Source organism: Haemaphysalis longicornis, unplaced genomic scaffold (genome assembly GCF_048455015.1).
Source record: "Haemaphysalis longicornis isolate Haplotype H1 unplaced genomic scaffold, Haemaphysalis longicornis Haplotype H1 scaffold_147, whole genome shotgun sequence".
NCBI lineage: Eukaryota > Metazoa > Arthropoda > Arachnida > Ixodida > Ixodidae > Haemaphysalis > Haemaphysalis longicornis.
In genome coordinates this window covers 276,117-298,989 of record NW_027526253.1, presented here as the reverse complement: position 1 = coordinate 298,989, position 22,873 = coordinate 276,117, and the positions used below count along the sequence as shown (strand labels likewise).

At 49.2% G+C, this 22,873-nt stretch overlaps 2 protein-coding genes across 2 annotated transcripts in view; one reads left to right on the top strand and one right to left on the bottom strand.

The window, feature by feature from the left end:
• Positions 1 to 10,177, bottom strand: part of LOC144165684 (guanylate cyclase 32E-like) — a 58,598-nt gene extending 48,421 nt beyond the window's left edge. The window contains exons 1-3 of the mRNA XM_077695493.1: positions 10,108 to 10,177; positions 8,817 to 8,992; positions 3,647 to 3,782 (exon numbers count right to left, since the gene is read on the bottom strand). Coding sequence (XP_077551619.1) covers positions 3,647 to 3,782; positions 8,817 to 8,992; positions 10,108 to 10,177 — 382 coding nt within the window. The remainder of the gene's footprint in view (positions 1 to 3,646; positions 3,783 to 8,816; positions 8,993 to 10,107) is intronic.
• A 7,087-nt stretch (positions 10,178 to 17,264) lies between these two features.
• On the top strand, positions 17,265 to 20,755 carry LOC144165698 (uncharacterized). Its single transcript, XM_077695500.1, has one exon. The coding sequence runs from the start codon at positions 17,298 to 17,300 to the stop codon at positions 17,574 to 17,576; it is 279 nt and encodes a 92-aa protein (XP_077551626.1). The 5' UTR covers positions 17,265 to 17,297; the 3' UTR covers positions 17,577 to 20,755.
• Positions 20,756 to 22,873: the final 2,118 nt, after the last annotated feature.

Sequence of the window (22,873 nt, the reverse complement as noted above, 5' to 3'; positions counted from 1 at the left end):
CTATATTTTAATTTAAAAACCTATTTGTAACGATAATGTAACGAAACGTTCCAAGTTTCGAAGTGGAACTGGAACGCGTTCCTTTCGCAATAAATGAACTTGTAACGGGAACTCGTTTCAAAATTGACAAGGAACGAGGAACGAGCTTTCGTTCCTATTTTGGAGGAATGTGTACAACACTGCTCTAGACTGCTGCTTCAGGACCACCATTCATCGAGAATTGTGCAAAGGCGTAAAGTTGTGAAAAAAGCGCAGAGCAGAAAGGACTCAGGTCCTCATATTAGGGGCTGGGGCTATTGGCGTCTCTCGTCGTCGTAGTCGTAATCGTCGTTCGTCATGATGTAGTCACGGTACTAAAACACCGGGACACTCGTTTACGCCTCGCGCTAGACAGCTTCGTGCTTCAAACACACGATACTTTTACAGCAAACCTGTATACCTCTACCCCCCAACGGTTTCATCTCCGTTGGCAAAAACGCCAGGGTGCCAAGAATACACTCATGCACTGCATGCTTCGCCCTTCACCCGGCTTCACGTTATTGATGATGGCCCGGGATTTTTTTTAGGGGCGAAGCTCCTTAAGTCATGGGTCTGTCCATCCCTTGTGTCTCGTGGTACGTGACCGCCGCATGCTTTCGGAGATGTCGCAAAGTGGGCCGCGTTGCACGCCCAAGAACCGGCTGCAACCGGCAGCGCAAACTCGGCACCGGGAGCGCGAGCTTGTCTGTGTTCGCCAACGGAGGCGCGAGCGCACGTGCACTGCGAGGGGGAGATCACGCAAGAGATCACGCCACGAACGCAGGCAGTCGTTCTCGGAGATCGAACGAGACGCAAGGACCTTTGCTCATTTCCTCTCGTCTTGTTCGGGCACAAGTTCGCCCTAAATAAAAGTTCTTTCTTTACTGTTGTGTCCCATCCTACGTGACAAATTGTGGTGGAGGTGCGGGGTAGTCCTCGATGGCGCGGGGTCTTTCACCAGGTCTGGGCCCGGGAGCATTGACTCCGAAAATAAAAGTTGATTTGTACAATGTACGCACACAGTCTTACGTCTTTCTTAATGATGTAATGGGCGAACTTTCACGGGTGAGTTACGCTTACCGATGATCTCCCCCTCTCGAGCTTCGCCCCACTTATCATCATTCATTCCGTGGATATGGCGTGATTTTTTTTGTGGGCGAGAGCGAGCGCTGTTCTTTGGACATGATCGAATTAATGTATCTAGTTATCGAACCTAAATTTATACAAAAAAAAAGGCTACGGCTTTTTTTTGTGTGCACAAATCTTTATTTGAAGTCGAACGCCTGTTATCTATATGTCATGCCTGCACCGACTGCAGCAAATCAAAGAGGACGCAAACAGGGAAATGCAGGCTCAGAATTGCATTTAATGCGCGCGAACCGTTTTCACAAATGCACCAAAAGAACACAAGTTATTTGCATTAAGGAAGTGTGGTCGCCGCGCATAGTCAATATACTCAGCCCCACCATTGCATTTCGGATATGCTCAGAGCATTGGAAGTCGTGAATCCCGGCTCAGATTGCTCCGTTCGTGTACCATTCGATCGCTCGTATAGCCCTTTTCTGACCACGTTTCTAGAGGAATTGTTCTACAAAACAAGCTGCTTTTGCCGTTGGTCCTGTTTTCGCGCGTTGAAATTAGAAGTGCCATAAATAAAAATAAATACAACTTTGTTTAACTTTCAAATTTCGCGCTACGGTGACGAAATATAGGCAGGAGTGACAACAATGGGGCTCTTCGATGTACCGTCTCGGACTCACCGCGGACAGCCCGCGGGTAGTCCGAGGATTCCCCGAAGCCGTAGGAATGCATGGGAAAATCGAATGCCGGACTGCTTCTCGGGGAGTCCGCGGTGACTCCTGGACTGTAAATCGAAGAGCCCCAATATTCAGGGCAGCTTGCACTCCCTGAATGGCGAAGCTGTTGTAGGTGAACATTGCCGTTCACATAGTTAAGTTTCAGTATCATCGCTTACCGTAATTACCCGATTCTAACGCGCACCCTATTTTCCTGGCAAAAAAACCGAAAAAACTTGCACTTCCGATTGTAACGCGCACGGAACTTTGTGAGCAAGGAAAACAAATGCGAGATAAACGGGCGATTTATTTCTCGAAGTAATCTCACCCATCTCCCTCCTTGTCGCTCTCCGCTGACCACAACATCTCGTCCTTGGTGCCGTCAAGCGCGTTCGCGATGCCACACTTCATAACGAACGTTCAACCATGGTCGATGGGATCGTGGCCCACGCCTCGCACGCCCATCCTGCGAACTTCTCCAGAGGCGCGCGCTTCAGCCGACCACTCGTTTTGAACGCGCGAGAGCCGCTGCTGCCATTGCTGTTATCAAGTGCGCAAGTGGAACGATTTGACGATTTGTGTGAACGCCGATAGGAAAGCCTGGGCGTCTATGCTTCCTGCGTCCGAAAAATTGTTGCTAAAAGCTTTGGCGCCATCTTGAGATGGCGATGGGCGAGACGAAATTTCCGTTGTTTCGGCAGTTTCGGTTTCGTATCCGATTCTAACGCGCATGCGATTTTTCGACCTATTTTTCCGGAAAAAAGGTGCGCGTTAGAATCGGGTAATTACGGTATTTGCCTAGTTGCGGTGCTAGTAATTGTCGTCACATATGCATCGAAGAAGTCGCCGTCTTCTTCGCGGCGAGTGGTGGATGCAAAGTCATCCTCAGCATTGTATAGACTTCTACCAGCTCTCTGTCATCGACTCGAGGCATGCGGTGGCGGGATCTGCAAGTCGTCTCGGGAAGGATCGGCACACTCGTAGCCCTGTCTCCACATATCCATAATGGCGTCTAGAGAATGCGAATGCGGGGGCCGCGGTGACCTCTGCCAATCAGGGTGTCTTTTCAACTTTAGCCCTATTTTCATCTTTAGCATTAGCACTGTTTTTTTTTGTTTTTTTTTTACATGAGCAGTAGCGCTTGACGACAGCGATGAGGTTTTTTCTTCTTTTTTTTTGCTACAGCGGCTGCGCTGGCTGCGGGGGCTCTTGGCGGTCGCCGCGAGGCATGCGCTCACGAGCGCTCGCCATTTTCTTAGTATTTTTTTCCTGAAACGGCGAACTTACGGCGAGTAACAACAGCTCCGCTGTTAAAATAGAGGCCAGGGGCGGTATTCTCGTAACTGTCCCTTTTGAGTCCCTTTCATCGTGACGTACTTCCGGTTAAGCAGTGGGCGTTGGCAGTTGCGCTTGCGTTACGTCACTTCCGGTTGTTTGATTTTAGCCAATCAGGGCTCGCTCAAAAGGGACAATTTTGAAAGGGACACAAAAGGGACAAAACACGGGAATACCGCCCCAGCACTAAAAACGAAGCGTTGTGTTAGCACTCAAGCTATACGACCAAACGGAACTAGAGGTTCGTCGCACAGTCCTAGTGGCCTATAGGTCGGCTGCCGCCGATTACGCGAACAATATTCTATGACGTCACAGAGGAGTCAGCGGAAAGTGGCTTGGAAGTTGCCACTGCCGCATCTGCTTTCGTTAATATATCCCTATTTGTCTGACACTGTTTGCGATAAAATTGGTATTATTCTCGGGAAAATACAGTCTTTTTAACGTTTTGTCATCACGGCCCCTTTGAGCCTATTTTTGCGATGTCACCGTATACGCACTTTGGTAGGATCGTCCCCGCATGTGCTCGAAGAGGTGCTTTCCGTTGCGCAAGTCACCGCCTTGCGCTAGGCACGCGTTGAGGGCCCTCGCGTACACCATCACGGCGTCGTACAGGTAGGCCCCTTCCGATGGGATCTGCATTGTAGTGGCGCGCGTTTTAGATGCACCCGGAGGGGAAAAAAAAGAAGCTGAGGCAAAACAAAAACAATGCGCCATAGTTAGTGTCACTTGTGCGCAAAAGGAACAACGAGGTTATTGCGTTCACTGAAAATTTCGTGAAAATGCCATACGTCGTGGCTATAAGACACGACTGGAAATATAAAAAAAAAATGTGGTTGATGCTTCTTTCATAAGAATTGGCAAAACCCGAAAGTGAAATGTCCCTTCACAGGAGCATTTATTGTGCATCCATACAAACTTGCACATTGCTATTCATATTACGTCGGTTTGGCACTGCTAGACGCATCAATGTTAGGTACTGGATTCACGCGACTGAAACCACAGCTCCTTGAAAACCATGCGAACGAAACGGAATTGAAACCGAAAGCAGTAGGTGGCGGAGGGTGTCTCAATTCACCAGCGTCCCACGTACACGAAGACGCTGGCATCGAGGCGTCAACTGTCGGCGCTCATTAGTGTCATGATGAACTACTTCGCTTTACTTCTCCTAGACGGCATCATTTTCAAGACGGCATCTGAATGAAGAAAGTAGTGCGATAGATATTAGGCGCGTTCGTAGACTTATTTGCTCTTGAATTCGTAGCGCACTAAGGCGTTGCGCTGCTGAGCACGAGGTCGCGGGTTCGATTCCCGGCCGCGGCGGCCGCTTTTCTGATGGAGGCGAAAAGCAAAAACGCCCGTGTGTACGAGATTTCGGCGCACGTTAAAGATTCCCAGGTGGTCAAAACTAATCCTGAGCCCTCCACTACGGCGCGCCTCATCGCCTGCGTTGCGTCGGCGCGTTAAACCCTACAATCAATCAATCAATTCGTAGCGCAGTGGGCAGAGCTCTGTGTACCTCCTGTTGCGGCGAGAGAGTTCGTGGCTCGAATCCACGCGCAGCCGCGTCAATGGAACCTCTTCTGGCGACGTCATTTCCGTGACGGATATGACGCCGGTCAGGTCTTGGTGTACCCGGTCATTAAACACTTTCGTGTTAAAAATTTTGACTTCCCTCTGGGTCAGGGCCGAGCCATTGTGCGGCAACTGCAGGCGGCCATGGATGCAGTCCGGGCCAAGCTGGCGGGCGTCGGCCTACGGCTGTCGGCGACAAATTTGTCATGCTGGTGCATCCAGACACCGCCGCCCGTGGATGGACCCGGCGCCTGACCATCGATGGTGAGGAGCTCCAGTGGAAGACGAGGGTGCGGTACCTGGGGCTCACCCTGGACCACCGGCTGAACGTCCGGCAGGCAGCCAAGGAGCTCCGAGCCAGGGCGCAGCTGGCCACCACGGCAGTGCACAAGATGGTGGCCCGGGACAGCGGCTGCTCGCAGCGGACGGCTCTCCGGCTGTACAATGCCTCCGCTGTGGGTCTCCTCATGTATGCGCTGTCGCTGGTGAACCTGCGGAAACCGACCTGGCGGCAGCTGGAAAGGGATCACCGCAAGGGGGTCCGCGCTTGCCTCGGCCTGCCCCAGAGCTCGCCGTGCGAGAAGACGCTGGCCAAGGCGGGGGCGTGGACCCTCGAGATGACGGCTGACCATCGGGCGCTTGGTCCAATTGACCGGCTGCGGTGCGCCGAGGGGGGCGGCCCGCTGCAGCAGCGACTGAGGGGCTACCACCGCTCGCACATGGGGCGCATGCTCGCGCTCTACGAAGAGGTGGTGGCCCCCGTGGATGCGCGACCTGGTGGCCCGGCTCCTGCTCTGACAGCTGACGTGAGGCTGGACATCCCAGGTCTGCGCAGCAAGCGGCGGACGCCCCCCTGCGGACAACTGCAGCTGACACGGGGCGCCGCCTTGGGCGGCCTAGAAAGCCGCGCCCTTGTTTACACGGACGGCTCGGTGCGGCAGCAGCAGGGGTCGGCCGCAGCGGCCGCCGTGCTGGGTGAGGCCACCCGGCAGGCGCGGCTATGCCTCATCTGCCCTATGGGCAGGCTGCCCTATGCCTCATCTTCGGCCACAGCTGAGCTGGTGGGTGTCGGACTGGGCCTGGACCTGCTGCTAGAGGTAGAGCCCTTGCCCGAGCGCTGTGCCCTGCTGTGCGACTCCTGGGTGGCCCTAGCGCGTCTACAGGACGGCGACTCGCACTCCCTGTTGGTGCATCCGGGAGAAATCGGCGCAGCTGGCGGACCGGGGCACTCGGCTGTGCCTGCAGTGGGTCGCCGCCCACATCGGGCTGGACGGAAACGAGCGGGCGGACGAGATGGTCGCCGGGGCACACGCGCTGCCTCCCTCGGACATGGTGGCCCAGGCGGCAGCGGACAACGCCCGCCTGCTCATCCAGCGACACCTCCGCACCAGGCACCCAGACCCGCGGCTGCGTGTCGGAGGAGGTCTGCCGCCTGTGCGGGCATCACGCCTGCCTCGTCGACTGCGCTCGGCCGTCCTGCGCCTCCGCGTGGGGGGCGCGTGGACGAGAGCGGAACAAGGAGGTCTGGGGCGGGTGGCCGGTCCCTCCTGCACTCACTGCCGAGCGCCCGTGCAGTCCCTGCCGCATGTACTGTACGGGTGCCCCAAGTTTGCGGCAGGGCGGGCGGAGCTTCTGGCCGTGCTCCGATGGGTGCGGCCGCTCGAGGAACTGCTTTGGCCCCCAGGCAGTGCAAGGAGAGGGACAAAGGGCTCGAGGCCCTGGGAGCATGCCTGGGTGCTTCTGGGCTCCACAGCGCACTACGCTACAACTTCACATAACTGTCCCGGTTGCAGTGAAGTGTAGGTGCTAGTGTAGCTTTCCTGTGTGTGTATGTGTGTGTGCGTGTGTATGTGTGCAGGTGTCCTTTTTGCTACACCTTCGCGTCCTGTATTTTGATATTTATTTATATGTCTAGTGTTTTTTTTCTTCCCCTAACGTTGTATATATGTCCCTTCTTATTCTTGCCCATGTGTTATATATTTATGTAAGCCCTCTACCCTATCCCCCAATTCCTATGTACTCTTTCCTCCCTATCCCACCTCCCCTACACCAGCAGGCGTTCCGGTGTCCGCCCCTAGGCGAAACAATTTACGCCTGTTGGTGGACCTTCCTTTATTTCTATTGTACAATAAATACATACATAAAGCATGCACTGCCGCATAAAGGCTGATGCTGTGGGAAAGCCCGCAAATAGCGGTTGTGAACGAGCTCACTTCGTCGTGTTGCCTGCTCGTCCGGCTGACCAGGCGTGACGTAATTGCCTGCTCATGTGACGTCATCGGCTTCCTTCATTTTGGAGCCAGTTAGCAGTTCGCTTAATTGCACGGTCACATTACACCGGATTTCCCCGGAGTGATATTCCGTTCCGTGATGCGTACAAGCCCCGCACCTCCGGTGCGATGCAGAACGTTAATTAAACGTGTTGATACGCCGCACCCCACCTCTAAACCTACTTATAATGCACCAAACCACCCTTGCTCGCGAAAATAATGCACAATAAGTAATAATAAAAAAAATCCCCCTTGCAAACCTTTTAGTTCTGATGGGGCTCGAACTCAGGACGTCCACGTCAGAGCCCTTGTTTCTACCCAGTCGGATACTGAGACAAAGAATCTAAACTTCTCTAACGTTTCTCAAAACAATATAAGCAGTGTTGGAAGCGAACCACTAGACGGCGCGGGGTGCGTGCAGGAAGTGCCGGGCTTGTACCTACGAGGGAACGGAACCTCGCTTTCCGGGACTATCACCATCGCCTTCAACTTCGTTTTCACTGGAGCATCATTACTTCAGAGATCAGCACGCGCTTTTCCAGTCACAAATTGTTTTCTGAAAGAAATGTTCATCACAGCCCCTTCCTTAACAGAAAAGATGGTTAAAACACGAAGCTTTCTACAACGCAATCTGAGTCAAAGTTTAAAATCCGAACGGCTCCGACCATGTCCGAATAGCGCGACAGGATAGACGTCGGACAGGATAGGATAGACGTCGGCGTCACAACGCGAGGTATCCAGGTTCGATTGCGAGCACGAGAAGCGTTTTTTTTCTTTCGAGGCGCTCGACGTGCCTTTGTAGACACCCATGGTGTAAGTTGGGTTTCCTACAAACCGTTTTGGACGTAACGATTTGGATTTTGTCTTTGACTTTGGACTTTGAACTCATTGGCTTTCGACCAGAGGAAGCTTCGCCTTTCAACAATCTTTCACTTCCCCTACGATCACCATCATCGTCAAAGAAAGTTGGCTTTCGTGCAGTGCGTTTTGGGGCAACGTCGCCATCACAATCAGGGAGGCATAGAAAGCTTCGCTTTAAAACGATCTTTTTTCGGTTGTGTCCAGCAGCTGATCTAAATATATATATATATATATATATATATATATATATATATTTATATATATATATATAGATATATATATATATATATATATATATAAGACAGAAATAAGGGTTGGCAGTCAAGGAAACCTCGGAGAGCAAAGGGGAGGTTGAAATAGGTCATTGAAACAGATAAAGAATTTGGAAAGAAAGAAAGCGGAGAAAAAATGCCCGACAGGTGGGATCCGAACCCACGACCTCCAGGATACCGGTCTGGTGCGATAACCACTACGCTACCGGCGGGGCGATTCCCCCCCCCCCCTCCCGCTTTCTGGGGTATTTATATCAATGTAATTTTTTTCCTGTGCTTGGCGGTGGTAGCCAGCGCCACTGTGATTTCTCGGGGTGAAGAGGACCTTCTTTTTAATCCCCGCGCCGTGACTCGAGTGTCTACGACATGTCGAGAGTGGTCAACCAGCGTTGAACCCTCTTAAGCTCCCTATGGCACCAAGACTGCCAGAACAGAGGCCCTCGCTATGCATATAGCGAATCAGAATAGAAATATATATATATATATAACTATATATATATATATATATATATATATATATATCTGTGTGTGTATGTGTGTGTGTGTGTGTGCGATCAACATTTAAACATAGTCTGGCCCGAACACGTAGTTATCTCGGTTTGTTGCACGTTTCAGACGGGGTACATTGTGCAAAAACTTCCAGCTGCACACTCAAACAAAAGCGAAAGCAACTTGGTCGAGGGGGGTCGCACCTTCTTCCGGCCCCCGATGGTGTCGGCAGCGTTGACGATGTTGAAGGGCGGCCTCTGGATGTATTCGTTCACGGCCACGGCGAACTCCTCGAATCCCGAGGCCGGAGAGCCCACGATGCCCAGGTACGACCGGAAGGCGCGCACCACGGCGGGGTCCGCTTCCTCCCGGAACAGGCCTTCGGGAAGGCGAAAACGGAAGTGTGGTTCGCGAGCTGCTTCATTTGCCGGCAAACTGAACCCAAACAGCTCCGAGTCAAGGAGTGAACGAAGACGGAAAGTCTTTCGGTTCGGGTTCATTCTCAGCTACTTTGAACGCACCTTAAATTAGAACGGTCGCGGACCGTTCTAATTTAAGACTTGATTTTGGAAATTAAAAGTAAGGTGGCCTACATAGTGAACTTTTGATGGTGTTTGGTCCAGCTGTCTATGATGCCATCTTCGTGAAAATTTCATGAGGCCTTAACGCGGCTGCTGTTTCTCGTAGGGTAGTAAAAGCAGTCTGAGGCAAAAAAAACTGGTTTCGAGCAGCTTTGTGGTATCTTAGTGGCTAATGATGCCTTGCAAAGGGGCTTGAATGCAGCAGACCCTACAGTGCTGAACTCAGGTTTAGGTCCATCGAAACTGCTCAATTATGTACATTATACTCTGCACTAAAGTGTTTCGCATGGTACTTCGCGTGTCAAACGTGCAAATTTGAGTGTACTTTTGAAAAACCCAGTAGGGCTCCCTGAATGAATGACACTTGCAACTGAACAAAGTGCTCTTAGCTATGATGGCAGTGGCGACAGCTGGTGTGAATATGGCACAAAATGTAACTAAATAGGTGTAATTTGCTTGAAATTCTCCTTCTTCATTGTGTGAGTAACAGGTTGACAAAGTGTATGTGCATAAGTCATGGTGGAGAATAATAATGCGCTGCGCGCGTTGCCGACCGCGTAGCATATGTTTGAACGACAACAAACTGCACAGCCGGCCACGTCGGACAAACTGAAAGAATGCGCTTATCAGTCGTGCGTTTTTGCATGCGAGCACGTACATGCCTGTGCGAATAACTACATGGCCAATTTGGCTGCTGAGAAACGGCGCACGAACTAGACATGACGAAAACACTAAAAAGGCACAACAAGTGCTGTGTTGTGTTTCTATTTTTTTTTTATTCTCTCGTCCTGTCTGCTGTTGTTTTTGTCACGGATAGAATCTAATGAGCCCAACTCTTCGGCGTATTACAGTTTGACCTCGAACCCTCTGTTTAGGCTCCATGGAAAGTGTTGATCAACGTTTTGCAACTTACTTCCTTTGGGATTGTCGCAGCTGAAAGTTGACCCGCGAGACAGCTGGTGTGAACGTCGGCTCAAATGCATGTTGCTTTCTCGCAGACGCTTTGTGTCTTACCTGCTGTGTTTCGCAACCTATAATAATGCAATGTAGAGACGTTTGAGCGCCAAGCCACAGCAGTGAAGAAGCCACCCAGCCACAACCTTTATACTCTGTGGCATTTTGGCAGAACTTGACATCGGTTGTCTCACTTATTTGCGGTCGGCCCTCCTCTAAGTTCTGCCGTTTCCAAGGGATGTACACAGTCATCTACAAATGAAACGCGAACATGAAAATATGAATGAGAACATACAAACTGCGATTTCTTTCCACACAAGTCAAATTGACACGTGGATTTGTTTCGATAACAAACTTGGGATATGTGACTTCAGAAATGTATCAATAACACACCGTTATTGTGTTCATTACGATGTTTACTCGGTAATATCTCCCTTGTAATTCTTTTTGGTTGCCTGAAATAAAACATTCATTCACATTTGACCTCCGTGAACAGTATTTTTCGGTTTTGCATGTTTTGGTTCGTATTTTCCTTTTGCATTTCATTTGTTCATGGCTGTACAGGAAACAAAGTGCACACTAGAACTCTGTGCTTTACACAGTTTGTTGCATAGGGCGAGAAAACAAAATAATTTCGTATAAAGCAAAAGTTCAGCACTACACTACACAGCTCATGTGACAGAGCATTCCGTGCTTGGTTTGGGTCAACAAAAACATGGTCTGGACAGTGACTGAGCAGCAGCAGTCATCTTTCTGTTGTGCACTGTACACTGAATCGTGACATACGTGAAATGTAAATTGTCAGTATTATTTTTAATACAAGAAGTAAAAACAGTACACAACAACAAGGCCACAGCAAACCACTTGTGTGCAAACATTGGAGAAAATGGCTGTCATAAAGCAAGCAACAGCCTTACACTGACTGGTATAGTTGTTGAGTGGAAGATTGTCTTAGGGGCAAATTAGGGGCGAAGCCCGTTAGGGACTGGGGCTGTTGGCGTCTCCTGTCATCGTCGTAATCGTCGTCTCATGTACGTAGTCACGGTACTAAAACACTGGGAAACTTGTTTATGCTTCGCACTAGAACGTAATGCATACCAAAAAACACTGGGAGACTTGTTTACTCCTCACGCTAGAGCGCTTCGCAACGCGTACTCAAAAAAAAAACACCGAACCCTGTTTACACCTCACGCTAGAGAGCTTCGTGCTTCAAAGACAAGACTTTTACAGCAAAGCTGTGTACCTCTACCTTCCAACGGTTTCATCTCCGTTGGCACAAACGCCAAGGCGCCAAGAATACACTTATACACTGCATGCTTTGCCCCTCCCCAGGTTTGAAGTTAGTGGAGACGGCCCGCGATTTTCTTGTTCTTCATTTCCATTTCCGTTTTTGTCAAAATAATGCAGAAATAAATTCATAATTAGCACTTAAAATTTTTACTATTCTCTGAGCACACCCACTGTGTCATTTTGGTTTTCACAATTGTTGGATTCTGCTGACGAGACTACTTACTCGGGCAAGATGGGCCGGGTAAAAGTGCGTTCTGGGAGCACATTTGTCCCCAAGTGTGTACTTTGGCCAGTGTTCTCGCTTGCCGCCTGACTGTGCTCAAGTAACATGTTAAGCAAATACTACACTCAACGTAATTGCACTTAAGTTTGCACGTTTGACAGGGGTGTTGTACAGTACATGGATATTGTACAGGGATATTGTATTCAGTCGGGCACAATAGATGGCGCACTCGTTGGTTGGTTTATAATGCACTTTCACATACTTGCGATTCATTCGCTGTCTTGGAATAAGGTAATTCAGATGCAGCCACAGCAGAACTCTCAGGTTCGAGCTGGCCGCTTCTGCCGCCGACGCTTGCAGCGCGAGCGCTTTCCAGATAGGCTGGCTTGTTGTTTTACATGACAACCACTGTACAGACAGCAAGGTGATAAGGAATGTTCCGAGACAGATAGCCTTCTGAAAACATAGAAATGCAGGCCTTTGCATTGTCACAATTGGTCTGTTTGATCATCATCATCAACAACAACAGCCTACTCAGGTCCACTGCAGGACGAAGGCCTCTCGTTGACCTCCAACCACTCCTGTCCTGCGCTGCTCGAGTCCATTCTTCGCCTCTGAATTTTATCTTTTCATCCCTCCATCGAGTTGATGGCCTTCCCCTTCTTCTAGTCCTGTCTCTCGGTATCCACTCTGCTACCCTTGTTGCCCACCTGTTGTTGGTTTGTCTCGCTTCTCATGGTGTTGCCATGCATGCTTTTCGTAGCCTGGGAACGGCGCCCGTTCACCGTTTTTTCCATTCTGTTTTGTCGCAACTGCCTAAGCACTGGTATGAAAAACACCGACCACAAATCTTTCGGTGAATAGCCCGGAAGTGCTTCCAAGCTTTAAAGCCTCCTATCCCTGGAGGGCGAGTGAGGGCACGCTTTAATCATTGTCACAGGGTCGGTAGGAGACAAACCACACATACCTCGTGTTACCGATTCGAGTGCCCTTAGAGTACTTCGTTATTCCGCCTGGTAACAAAGTAACGCAAGGAGTTTTTGAGGGTTTGTGCCGAGCTTTGTGTTGTAGACTGCCCTTGTTTGTACTGCGAGGTAGTGGTGCTGTGTTTTTAAGATGTTCTGCATTTGAATCGCCTATTATTGGTTTGTAAGGAAGCTCGATCCTTGCATCGCCGTTGCCTTGTTGCTTTATCAGGAGGGACATAACGTGTCTTGGTTAATGTAAAATGTTTTAAAGACAAAAGTCTTCCTTGGGCTACTTAAATGTGAACATTTTGATCTGTTTGTCTGTCTGCCGGTCTTTCTCTCCTGCGATTCAGCCGTCCGGATAAAAGTTAAAGGAATTCTTGACCGATACGTTCCGTGTAGGCAAAACTATTCCAAACCATTAAATCTAGAAATGCACTTAATACTTGTCAACATTGTTCTGCGAAAAGAAACCCTTAGGCATATTTGCGGTAATATGTCACTACTTAAGTGGTATTTTCAGTGTTCTATTGGTTGAAAATACATTGCCGCTTGATTTTTGCAATAGCGAATAAAAAATGCGCGCTGAAAACAATGTTTCGACTGAAAAATACAAAATGTGCTCACGCCTGATCCTAGGCACTGTGGTGGCATTCCAGGAAGTCCCGAAGTAACAAAAGGTTCCAGTCGATGGCGCGAGCAGCCGAACGCGGTAAAGTTGAATTGGCTTGAGCAAGCCTCTACCATGTTTATCGTGGGATGAGCGAGACAGGAGGGGAAGAGGGTGAGCTGTGGGTGGGGACGAAAAGAGGCATTTACGTGGCAGTGGAGGCTGAAGAATAGTCTTCCAACTACACTTGCAGCGAAGGCTAGTTTTCTTGGTACATGTGTTTAAGCCCAAGTTTGGGGTTTAAGGGGAATTCATGTTGTAGAACCCGTGATTTAGTATTACAAACTGTGTTGTAACAATTTAATTTAGCCCTACTACTGTTTCGTAAGCAGTATTTTTTGTCTCCCGGCAGCTATGGCTTAACCGCATTCTAGTGTAGCATTGTGTTGTCGTGAAGAACAGTATTATTGATGCAGTGCCTAGTGTAAGGGTTGTTATGGCTTTGTTATAAATGAAAAAGTGATGGAATCAAGCTTGTGGCCTGCACCAAAATGTTGCATACTGCATGCAGAAATTTTCTTTGGTTGCCTATCTGGTGCTGCAGGCTCTCAAACATTGGAAGTTATATGAGTTGATAGGTGGGAGTATGTCCATGTCACCGGAATAAGCCTTTTAATCGTGTCTCTATCTCTGTACTGTCAGCAAAAAATAACTGCACAATATTTGGACATTTGGAAATTTACACACATGCAATCAAGCGTAGCAGACAAAAAAAAGAAAGGACAACAGCTGGCACGACAGGTGCTTGTCTACCGTCTCTCTTGTTTTGCCAGGTCTCGTACGGTTTTAATTCTACTGCAGTGTATGTGTCTGCTTTGGTTGGATCCATCAAAGCGTACGATGTAAACGTGTTTCGACATTTAGTACACTGCGGAAAAGTTTCTCTGAACAGGGATTTTCTGGAGTGGTACAAGTGCCACCAGGAAGGATAAGTGATATGGGGACGAAAAAATGCATAGGGTAGCTGTTCTGGCAGCTTCTTTTTTTTTCTTTTTCTTTTTTTTATTGAAAATTCTTTAGCATTGCGGGTGCTGGAAGCGTCATTTTTTATGGTTTGTAAGATCGTGTCCACAGCTACGTTAGCGAGACCAATGAATGAGCGATTTGGGAACCAATTCATTCGTGAAATCGGGTTTTAACTGTTCACAAACGAGTGCCATCCGGATAAAAAATTAAAGCTGTTCCACTCAATGTGAAAGCTGTCGGAAGTGCAGAGCAGTTATTTGCCGTAACGGGCTGTAGCGCCGTTGTCCGCTCACTGCTACCACCGAATGCATTTCAAATTTCCCGCCTTCGCAGTGCTCACGCGCCCCCTGCCTGAAACTGCGCCAGTGCGACTTCTTTTCTTTTAAGTGCAATGCACTTCTTAAGCGACCCTGAACCTGCGTCCACCGGCGATGTCCGCATCACATACCCACGTGGGGGATTGGCCAGGAATCTCCTCGTCTTCCTTGGCAACGGGGGGAGATGGGCGCGCGCTGCCTGGCCGCTGACATGGCACATACCCACGTGGGGGATTGGCCAGGAATCGGGCGTGAGAAGGGCTAATGCACCCGCTTAAAGGAGTACTGACACGAAATTTCAAAGCTGAGATCCGCTCTAGCAATCAAGTACAACGACAACACAAATAGGTGTCTGTGAATAAATGCATCTTTCTTTCTTTGTAGTTGTGTGTGTGTGTGATCTCTCTTTCGCGAACATTACCGAACCGCGCAAATTCAACTCGTGCATTCGCACTTTCACATTCTTCCCCTCGGGGAAATGCGGGGAATTTTTTGTGTTCGCTTTTCCTTCTGCACGTGCCGGCGTTGCACTGCCACTTTTTTTCGCGTACTATCGTAAAAACCAACCGAACGAGCGTTCCTAACTAGATGGACGCAGGCGCTGCCTGTTAATTGCATATATTTTACCTCAAATGTACCTGCAGTTTTCGTTGCGCTGAACAACGGGCAGATGTATGACAAGCGCCAGTGGTTCACGAGTTTCGAACGCTTATGGCTATATGAACCACTTGGCTTTCGAAGCCTCTGTGGGGTGCCTTGATGACGGCACGCCGTGTGGCTCTACTTGGGTCCAGCGAGCGAGCTATGACGACAAGGCGAGCCCCTAAAGTGCTCTGCGCTTAAAATATTCCTCGGGGCACATAAGCCAGTTTACATGCTCCTCCCCCTCTAGCAATGGCCTCCTCTAGCAGTACTTATGAAAGAATTCTTTAGTGCTACAGCATGTTCATGCCTTTTTCCCTGTTTTCTTTGTCTTTTGGCATCAGTTACTTTGGCAGGCATACTGGTAATGGTAACACTTGATGCCACAGTTTCCCGCGATCAAAGTTCTTTGTGGCTGGCGTGTGCCTGTTTTACTCGAGTGCTGCCGAGTTCCCCTGTCGTGCGATATAATGTCAAGGCCTCACACGTTGGGCTGTGTTTGGTTTGCCGTTGGCAGCGTGCTGAGGTTACATGGTGGTACCGCACCCGGCTTCTACTTTGGAGACCCAGGCTAAATTCCCATATGAACTCAAATGTGTTGCCTACTCTTTACGGCGGTGACCATTCTGTGCGCTGGGCGACGGCGATGTCTGTTTTTTTTTTTGCACAAGCTTTCGACTTGATAAGCTCAGTGGAGAAACAACGGGGGAAGTGTACTTTGTTCGTAAAATAAGCTACCAACTGCGCACAGTCATCAACCAGAAAAAGACAGAGGACACGTGGCCTCGACAGCGTGTTGCTGTGTGGTGTTGCTGAGTCAGTGCAACAATGCAGCAGATTCAGCGTTTCGATGTGCAATGTGGTCTGTTGTTAGGCAGGTAGAACTGGTGGCAATGACCGGTCCGTGGGAGTTTCAAAAAGTAAGTTGCAAATTTGTGCAATTGGACACAGTTTTCTTGGCAATCCTTCAAATTATTGCACACTTTAGATTGTTTTACTCACGCCGACCACTTGTGCCGCTGTCGCCTATGTAATGCCCCCCCCCCTCTTGTTCTTTTTTTCCTCTCTCTCTCTCTCTCTCTCTCTCTCTCTCTCTCTCCTTTTCTTCCTGTCTTTCTCTTTCACATCTTTTCTATTCCATCCCTAACTGAGCTCAGCTCAATAATATCCCCAGTGCACTTTCCTTTCCTTTCTTCCACCAAATCACTTCTCTCTCTCTCTAGATTGTTTTTTATATTTTACACCTTCTGTTAGCTTTTAAGGTTGTGGCACACACTTTGGTCACTTTTTGTAGTTACGTGACACAATATTGGCATCAGCATCAGTTCTGGTGGGCGAGGCACCTTGGTGTGATGACGTCAGCTCTGGGTGCAGCTGGCGACCGCGTACGCCGAGCATTGTGCCACCATCAACGGGCGGGGAGGACAAAGCTCACTGCGCCGGCCTGGCACTTGCTGAAATTGCGTAGCTTTTTTTTAGTCCCCGCTGTAGTATCAGTGTCCTCCTGTCCGCATTGCCGATTTCAGTGTCGGGTGAGTGTGCACTTCTGGGTGGTGCTGTCGTCGTCCCCCCCAATTAGCCGCGATGACGTTTTTCCGTGGACGCTTGATGGGCACGGCGGATAGTTGATGGCTAGTACCCACCAGAAAGTTTTTCCAGCAAGCCTATGCTCGGATACAACTTGAGATTGCCAACGGAAGTTTCCCCAGCAGGTGGCCGTTTCTCCGCTCAGCGCTGAGTGCCTTACTACGAGTATTTTGAGGGGGACATAAGTTGTTCTCGTGAATTTTTGGGCTTAATCTGCTCTTTAAATATCTCCAGCGATGACAAACACTTCAAGTGCAATCTCCTTTCACAAAGCATGCGGGCACTGACGTCATCGGTCTGTTGCTTTGCCGGAGTGACACACTGCATCATGAACTGTTGCCGCTCTTAAATTGTACCCGAACATAGTAACGCCTTCACATCACAACAAAAGAAACAGAAAAAAAAAGGAAGAAGTGGAACTGTGGCTGCTTCTGTACACACAGAGCTCAACCTTTCCCGCCCCCGCCTTCTCTCGCTCGCTCGCAGATGTGCACGCCCGCCAACACGCCAGCCACGCCGCCCAACTTCCCCGAGACCCTGCTCTCGCTGTCCAAGCTCTCGGCGGCCACCCCTCCCATGGGCCCCAGCCCCCAGCAGGGCTCGATCCTGCAGGCCTCGGCGTACCCGACGTCATCGGCGGCGCCCCCGTACAGCACGCAGGGCTGCATGGGAGCGCCCAGCCAATACCCACAGAGGACGGCTCCCCCCCAGGGGCGCTGCTACCCCCCCAGCACCTCACCATCTTCCATGGAAGCGCAGCGGTAGAGGACGCCACCCCCCTGTTGCCAGCGGAGGAGGAGGAGCGTCCGTCTCTCCCTCCCTCTTTCCCCTTCCCGCTAACCTGGAGGGGAAAGAGGGAGAGAGGGAAGGAGCCTGGCGGCCAACGGGATGCGGCATCACTTCCGCGTTTGGGGAGTATCGGCGTCTCTGGACATTCGATCGGTTGGCCGGGCTTTGTGGGGGTGTGGCGGGTTTCTTCGTTGGGTGGCTGGTCGGTTGGGTTTGTCGTAGGCTCCGCGAGAGACGTGCTTTGCGCCTGCTGGCTGCGGCCGGCTTGTTTCAAGTCGAAGCAAGTTGGCACGGTGGAGGATGGCAGGTTCGTGTGATTGGATCTAGAAGTTTCAGAATTAATTGATTGGAACAGGATTTGAGTGGCGAGCAGAACTGTTGCATCGACCATGAGAAAATCTTGGCTGGATGAGGATGAGGTTAACGCTAAAATTAATTTAGTGTTGCGAACATTTTGCACGAAGAGTCAATTTTTCTTACGCGCTGTGCTCTGTGTCTGACGAGGCGTTGTCTTTGTCCGAAACAGGATCCTTATGTACTGTGCTTTCAACGCAGCTTCACGATGAATTTGGCGATTTTCCAGGACAACCAGATGACAAATTTCACAGCAGGGCAGTTGAAAATAAAAGGCAGGGTTCAGAAGCCATCGTGCTTTGGGGTCGATGTCATGGCTACAGACTGATCTTCGTCACTGTAAACCACCCCGCAGTGTCCAACGCCGATTGGGTAAACCCGTTTCCCCCCAATTTCGTGGCTCCCCCGTTTCGCTTTTCACCGTTGGAGCCTAGGTAGCGAGTGCAGAGTGGTACAGAAGAGTGGGGCTGGAGTAGCCACGCTCCACTTGTAAGGTGGTACTCCGGCCCATGTATGCGAGATGTGGATGCCGGTAGAGTGTTCTTGTTTGAAGCTTTTAGAAGAGCGCGGACAACCTGTTTGGATTTTCGTCGGGATGTTTTGTGGGCCGACTGCGGGCAATGCGACTTGAATGGAGAGGGATGAGGAGGAGTAGGAGAGTTGCGTGCTTGCATTATGCCGATTTTGTTACTTTTTGTTTGTTTTGTAGTTTTGCGGCAAGTGCTGGATTCGGCTAGTCGTGCGCGGAGGCCCGTAGTGACGGGGCGGTGTGTTTCGTGTTGCAGTTTGGTTAGTAGTGTGACCAGATGAGTGTCGTGCTTGCATGCGGTCGTAGTAGTGCGTGGGGGAGAAGGCGACGGTTGCGTGACGCGCGTTAGCGGTTGTTTTTAACTTTGTTTTTTCACTACGGTGCAGGTGCATTGTTTGCGTACTTTATACATCCCCCCCTCGCCTACCAATCGCCAGACAGAATGGCTTTTACCGGAGACTCGCTACTTTTTCATTGGATCAACAAGTTGGGTTCTCGAAAGTCCTCCTGGAACGCTCTGAAACTTGAGAGTGGCTGCGCTTGCATGCCAGTAGGACGCTATGTGGCTGCTGCAAATGGTTTGTAATGTGAAGCTGCATGTTAGCTATTAACTCTCAAGTGAGATCTTGGCATTGTTGTGTATTGTGTAGGCTGGGCCTGCATTCTCGTGCGAGGGCGAGAAAATTCGTTCCCTGTCAAGCTACTATTTCCCCATTTTCCCCAGGGAAGTAAAGAATTTTTTCCCCATTTCCCTAGGGGTACTGGGGGGGGGGGGATATTTCCCATTGTCGTCTCTTCCAGACCGGGTTTGTCAGAGATGAGGCAGAAGTTTCAGCGTACGCCACAGGGGATAAGAGCTGCTTCTACTTCGTGCATCACTAGTTTTGCCCATTGGCGATAACTAGCATTCACCAGAGTTCTCTGCTGGGTCAACCACTAGTGGCGAAGAGCTTTCATAAAAAAATGGAGCTCCCTTCGCTGCCAATTCTGCTTCTTTCATCCTCTTCATCACTAGTGCAAATTGGCTCTGCAAAATCGGGGAAGCAAATGAGCTGCAAGGCTAGGATAAAGTGCTTACCCCTCGGGGCTCCAAACAATTGTACATTTCCGCAGTTTCCCAATTCATAACAACACTGCTCTGATTTCTTGTGGGTTAGGAGGTGGCGGTGAGGTTTTGAAACAAAGCGGAACTTTGTTCACTACTCTCCGAAAAGAACTGAAAAAGCCTTGCATGTGTTTCCAGTTTTTAAAATTTTTCGTCAAGATAACGGTAACCAGTATGCCCGCCCAACTGGCAAATGGCTTGAAATTTGCTCACTAGCTTGGTTAGTTTTACTCTGGAATGGTTGCCGTTGGAAGGTATCGTGCGGACACACCATGTATATGGGAGAGTATGGTCATCTTGTTCCAGAGAAATGCTTATTTTCTTGTTTTTAATTGGATAGCTTGCTAGAGGCGTCTATCTACGGAGTGCTCCAATGTTTGATGGCCGTGCGTGTTGTTGGCAGAAATAGCGAGGAGATGGTACGTCACGAGTGTGTAGTGTTGGCGGCTCCGTTTGTGACTTTACGGGCGTTCCGTTAAAATTCCCTCGCATTGTGCAATTCTTGTCACACGGTGTTTTTTCTTTTTTTCTTTTGTCAGTATTCAATGTGCTTACGTGCCTTGGAGCAATCGACAACCATGACTTCCACACAGCTTTTGCGCAAACGTTATTGAGTTTTCAGCATCTCTTTCATAGGTTCGCTGTGATGGAATTGTGGGTTCAGTTGGGGGACGCGACGTCGTTCGTACGACGGCAAACGTGGTACGGCCGTAGCTAACTTGCATGAATGAAGCAATATTGTCAGTACCAGTATCGATATAGTGTATGTATATATCTATATATATATAAATCATAATGTGAGCGATTTAAGGAGTTCGTAATTACTTCATTGACAAATATTTTGCTGAGTATATACCTACTGTGAACTTTGGGGTCGCTACGTGTAGCGAGTGATCGTGTGGGACGAAACCCGCGAATTGTCTCCAAGCGAAGATTGTATGCGAAAAATTGACTTCTGTGAGCCCATTTGTGTCCAGTAACATAGTTATACCCTACCCCTCCAAGAAAAAAAAAAAAGAAAAACCAGCTGCTGTGTAGCAGTTGTGAGCGTTTTAACCTTGTTTTTCTAGTTTTATGTTTGTGAGCAACTAGGGAAGTTGTGCGGGAGTTGACGTATGCACAGGTGTTCATTGACTGAATAAACGCAGTGTGTCTTGTCACCATGAATTGCGTGCAAGTCTTTTTGAAAGCCTTCTTGCTGGAAAGGATGGCGTTGGTTCATGTTTACATAGACAACTTAGCGCCACAAACAGCCGCGTTCAACATATCTAGTGTGCCAACCAAGTGTTGCTTGATGATTTTGTTTCTCAGTGCTGGCTGCTCTTCCACGCTTACAAAATGACTTGCAGCCAGCAGTTTTCAAACTTTTGCAGGTGTTTTTTTTTTAAAGGCGAAGACCTCAAGTACCCCATTTAGTGAAAAATTGGTGTTGTCCGCTAAAGAGTAAAAGCTTTTCATCCTATCCTAACGAAAGTTGAGTGAAGCACAAAAGCTTTCTCACATCAAAAGTGTGTCAAAACTTTCGCTAAACATGCGTCCAGCCTTTGCCTAAAGGGCGTCCAATCGATCATCAAACCTCCTAAGACCCAAATGGCAAACAAAGAACAAACTTGGGTGAAGATTTTTTTGTGCACTAAGTAAACGCATCTACGGACGATCTAAATGTATACCGATACGTGGTTTGAGATAAGAGTATACTATAACTCCTTCTTTCATGTTCAATGCGTGCATTGTCATATCTAGAACTGTTCCCTTTTTCGCGATTTTCAAGTAACTGTTTGACACAATGGAAGCCCAGTTTCACGCACGCTCCCTGTGTCCAGACGTCTTATCAGTTTTTCGGTTGACCAACCAGTTGATGGGGAAATGCATCAGTTTTTTGACGAAATGCTATCTGCCCTTTCACTACGAAGGCTTTTTTTGCTTTAAAAAAACGCATTTGAGTCTGAATGGGAATCTAACTTGGGTCTCCATAGTAGGGGCCGACTTTGTTGCCACCATGCTTCCTCAGCACTTTGTGAGCGGTACAAAGAGTATTGCCTAGTTCGTGCAGTGTGACGGGAAAGTGACTGCATGCGAGTAAAATAGGTGCATGTCTGCCAAGGACAACTCTTTACCTGGGAAAGCCATGGCGCGGTCGCAAGTCTGCTTGTCAAAGTAATTTGCGCCAAAAGATGAAATGAAAGCGAAGGAAGAGACACTAACGCGATGTATCAGTAAAGGAGTCTGATAAGCATTGTCTGGGGAAGCCATATTGCTTTCACCTTCAAAATGTGTGAGCAGACTTGAGTGCCCTCAAAAATATTTTTTCTTTCGTGGTTAGAGTATGTGTACGCAAGTGTCGAGGGACAAAATTTGCCCTTACCATCGCATATGTATTTTGGTTAACCGTGTGCCCGCAAGACATTTGAACTCTCTATTGGCTGCCTTGTCTGCTGGGAAGCTAAATTGTTTGGCTGAGTGGTACATTTCAGCAGAGGGCCGCAAATGAGCCATCTTATTCTATTGCCACATAGGGTTAATTGTTTGATTGATTGTGATTGATTGTAGGGTTTAACGCGCCGACGCAACGCAGGCAATGAGGCGCACTGTAATGGAGGGCTCCGGATTTATTTTGCCCACCTGGGGATCTTTAACGCGCGCCAAAATCTTGTACACAGGCGTTTTTGCTTTCCCCCTCCTTCAGAAAAGCGGCCGCCGTGGCCGGGAATCGAACCCGCATCCTCGTGCTCAAAAGCACAACGCCTTAGCCGCAAAGCCACCGCGGTGGGTACATAGGGTGGGTATCTGAGTATGCAGATTATCCATATGTGTTGAACCCACTAAGCCACTGGGGCTGCTGGTACAGGGGTTAGATGTGCAAGTGAACCTGGTGACACTCTGGTGGCCTAGACTGAATGAAACCACGAGCTTGCATTATATCCAAGCACAGGCAGTGAAGGAAAATCAAGTCACGTGTGTCCAGGTTACAGAGGTGGTTGCAGCCAGTGAGCAAAACTTATCTTGCAACTCGTCTTGCAGTAGGCATACCAACAGTGAGGGCTCTTGGAATTGTGATGCTACTGGCAGCAAGCCGTTAGCAAGGTGAAAAAAGACGTTTTTTTGCTTCAATGCTTCCAGAACTACTGGTAACTCGACGCTGTCGCAGCATTTTTGTTGTGTCTACCGTTGAATCATCAAACGATGTTTCCTTAGCAGCTCTTTGGTAATCTCGTGAAAGTGTCTGCAGAAGTGAAAATTTTTTGCAGTGCTTGTGTTATGTGTGATGCATTGCATTCGTAGCAG